Source organism: Armigeres subalbatus, unplaced genomic scaffold (assembly GCF_024139115.2).
Source record: "Armigeres subalbatus isolate Guangzhou_Male unplaced genomic scaffold, GZ_Asu_2 Contig452, whole genome shotgun sequence".
Classification (NCBI taxonomy): Eukaryota; Metazoa; Arthropoda; class Insecta; order Diptera; family Culicidae; genus Armigeres; species Armigeres subalbatus.
In genome coordinates this window covers 40113-43124 of record NW_026943208.1, presented here as the reverse complement: position 1 = coordinate 43124, position 3012 = coordinate 40113, and the positions used below count along the sequence as shown (strand labels likewise).

At 36.1% G+C, this 3012-nt stretch overlaps 1 protein-coding gene across 3 annotated transcripts; it reads left to right on the top strand.

Moving 5' to 3' along the window:
* Positions 1-585: 585 nt before the first annotated feature.
* LOC134204208 (uncharacterized) lies at positions 586-2765 on the top strand. Of its 3 annotated transcripts, none has more exons than XM_062679036.1 (3): positions 586-663; positions 749-1474; positions 2364-2765. In XM_062679036.1, the coding sequence occupies exons 2-3, from the start codon at positions 760-762 to the stop codon at positions 2711-2713; spliced, it is 1065 nt and encodes a 354-aa protein (XP_062535020.1). In that variant the 5' UTR covers positions 586-663; positions 749-759; the 3' UTR covers positions 2714-2765. The 3 variants fall into 3 exon arrangements, with proteins under 3 accessions (XP_062535020.1, XP_062535021.1, XP_062535022.1); XM_062679038.1 differs by having other exon boundaries at positions 626-667; XM_062679037.1 differs by having other exon boundaries at positions 625-1474.
* The last annotated feature ends 247 nt before the right edge of the window (positions 2766-3012 follow it).

Genomic DNA, 3012 nt, shown 5'->3' with positions numbered 1-3012 from the left:
TCGATTTGTAACCTGCTCCTTCAAGGGTTCATATATCTACCTACTTCCTGTAATTATCGATTTTATAATAATATTATTAAGTAATGTTAAATGAATAATGTGGCTTACCATATGAATTTAAAAACTATTTATGCAGCCATATTTTCTACCAGCTATCAAATTTAACTGCTGAAGCCAACTGGACTACGCAGCTTTTGCAATTCTGCTGAAAGTTGTTCGGTACTGTTGATGTTATATGCAGTGCATATGTCACGAATCTGTAACATGCACCTGCTTCTCACATGTTCTAACATCATTCGTTATTATAAGATCGTGCTTAAATCTTAACTGTTTTGCATATAGCATTCATACAGGGTTATTGGAATCCATTTAACTTGAATATGTAGAGCTAAACATTAATCTTATATGCAATTTCTGATAGAATAACCGCGTAGATTCATTTGAGTGTACCTTTCGTGTATGGCGAAAAACATTTCACTACTACATTCGATCGAGCTCCCATAAGAAGCCGTGCAAATATGTACGTCACCATTTGCTGTTTACATTTTCTATCATCCACTAATACACTTGCATTTGGTCTTCTTCCTCACCTTCTATCACCTTCTATCTCATTGGTCGTTTACATAAAAAATAAACAAAAACAAAAAGTAAAATGTGTTTGCAGTAGGTATACAAGAATATTCTATTTAATAGATAATACCGATAATACACAACTAAAATAAAAATTTTACTATAAATTTGTCTACAGAAGCAGTAAAAATGTTCGCTTCTAAACCAGTATTTATGTTATTCAAACACCTCAGAACTAATAAACGTACCACGCACCTGAACTACGTAACCCTTCAGCAGGCAAAGGAAGTGTTAAAAATCGTGGATCCATACTCAAAAATCAAAATTCGTTGTAACTGCGCCCTCAAGATAGTGCCCTATGACTTGCTTGACTGTCCCGATTCAAACCTTCTCAAGGCATCGCTCAGCAGCGCCCAGGACCACCATCTGAACGTGGAAGTGAATGGCAACGAAGTGTCCATCACCGACAGCAACCCTTCAGTCACTCCGGCAAGCTGTATCTTGGAAGTTCCTATAAAAGCGGATCTTGAGGTAGTGAACAATGGCAGCACGGCAGTTTCCGATTTATACAGTGACGAAATCCGGGTGGAGTCTGGTGGCAATGTGGATGCCAAAAACTTGCGCAGCACATTGATCGATCTCAGGAGTTCGGATGGAAATATTTCCTGTGCGGGAATAACGTTGGCTCAAATCGTCAAAGTGGTAACTACCGGAAAGGGTAACGTGGTGCTGGATAAACTCCAAGGTGGTGAAGTGGAAGTCGAAACGAATGCGGGGGACATCACTGTCAACTCTAGTTATTCCAACAATTGCAGTTTCAGAACTGGCCAAGGCAATTTGCTTTTAAAAAGCGTCCACAAGAACTGCCAGGTGGTATCAAGTGGGCCAGGAAACTTTATAATGAGTAAGTACCTACCTATAAGTATATGTTAGCATCCTAAGTAACCAAAAGTTTTTTCGTACTTTTAAAGTAACTTTTGGTTACTTGGGATGGCACGGTAGACTTCCATTCATAATTTACAATTCGAATATAAGATTCTATATATTTCATCTATTATATTCTATTAGATGAGTATTTTTTCAATTATTTAATTAAAACCGATAGCGCCTCCATTTTTAAACATGTTTTGACGCCCTTGGAAAAATAACTTACAATCCCTTTTTGCCGTGATTAGCACAATGTCAATATTGAACGATTTTCATTTTCTTTCAGAAACAAGCCAAATTGCATAATCAGATTACGCCATTTATGATAATAAACTGTAATAAAGCCCGACATCACATGAAAAACTTCGTTATCTGGATAGGCTATAAAATTAGGCCATATTAAGGATTCCACATTTCTCAGTTAGGTATTATTTGAAAGCTTTTCTATGCCCGCCAATTGCATGGATATGTATCTTATGTGGCTAGTACATTGGGCACAGGGGAGGTCATTGCCTTCTACTCAAGAGAAACTGATAAAATAATAGGCTTAGCTCTTGAAATTTAAAAATCAGAACCCACTTGTGTTGTCCCATAATCATATTTATTCGCTTAACATCCACATTAAGCCACTTCTACACAAAAAAAAAACCTACTTATGAGGCATATGATACATAGGAACAGACAAAGAATATTTTGTAAAATTCCCAGATAGATGGTAGATTTGATAAATTTTTTTTTCAGTTTTTCTCTATGTAAATAAGTTTGAAAGTTTGAAAAAATTAACAGCAAGTTGTAGATAGCTGACATAGGACTCTTATGCGATTAGAAGCATTATTGCTTTTATTCATCATTGTTAATTATTACAGATGGTTTTTATGGAACACTAAATGCAAACGTTGCAAGTCGAGAGATAACGCTGCAGCTATCGGAAACCGTTGGTGAGTGTTTTGTGACAGCCCGGTCAGCTACGATCGTGGATCTGGCTATCAGCGATACGGTGCTTCAGAGTACTGATGTGCACATAAAATGTGAACATCTTGAGGTTGATCCTGAATTTCCAAAAGACCTAACCGCCCATTCGAACGAAACGGGTCAGGTAAGTTTTGGTAAGAAAGGTTCAGATAATAAACTGACTATAGATGCTACAGGAAGAGTAACGATGAAGAAAATGTCCTGGGCAGATTCTTTGGGATTTTCACTCAAATTAGACGAATGAGATACATATTTATTGTTAATTAATTAGCTAATTAAAAATATTTAAAATTGAAGGATTGAAGTATGTATGTATTTTCATTATAATCCGAATTTTCATTCACACAAAATTAAAACCTTTCAACGATCAATAACGATCAAAGAGTTTAAAAAAGCAATGCAATTGAGCATTTTTCCATAGATTACCCCTTCTTTAAAAGCGTTTGAAGTTCATGGAAAATTTTTATCAATTTGATTGCTTTTTTGTATTGCGGATCTTTTCAAAATTTTCCATTTGCGGATTCCGTAAAGTTCTTCCGCAGC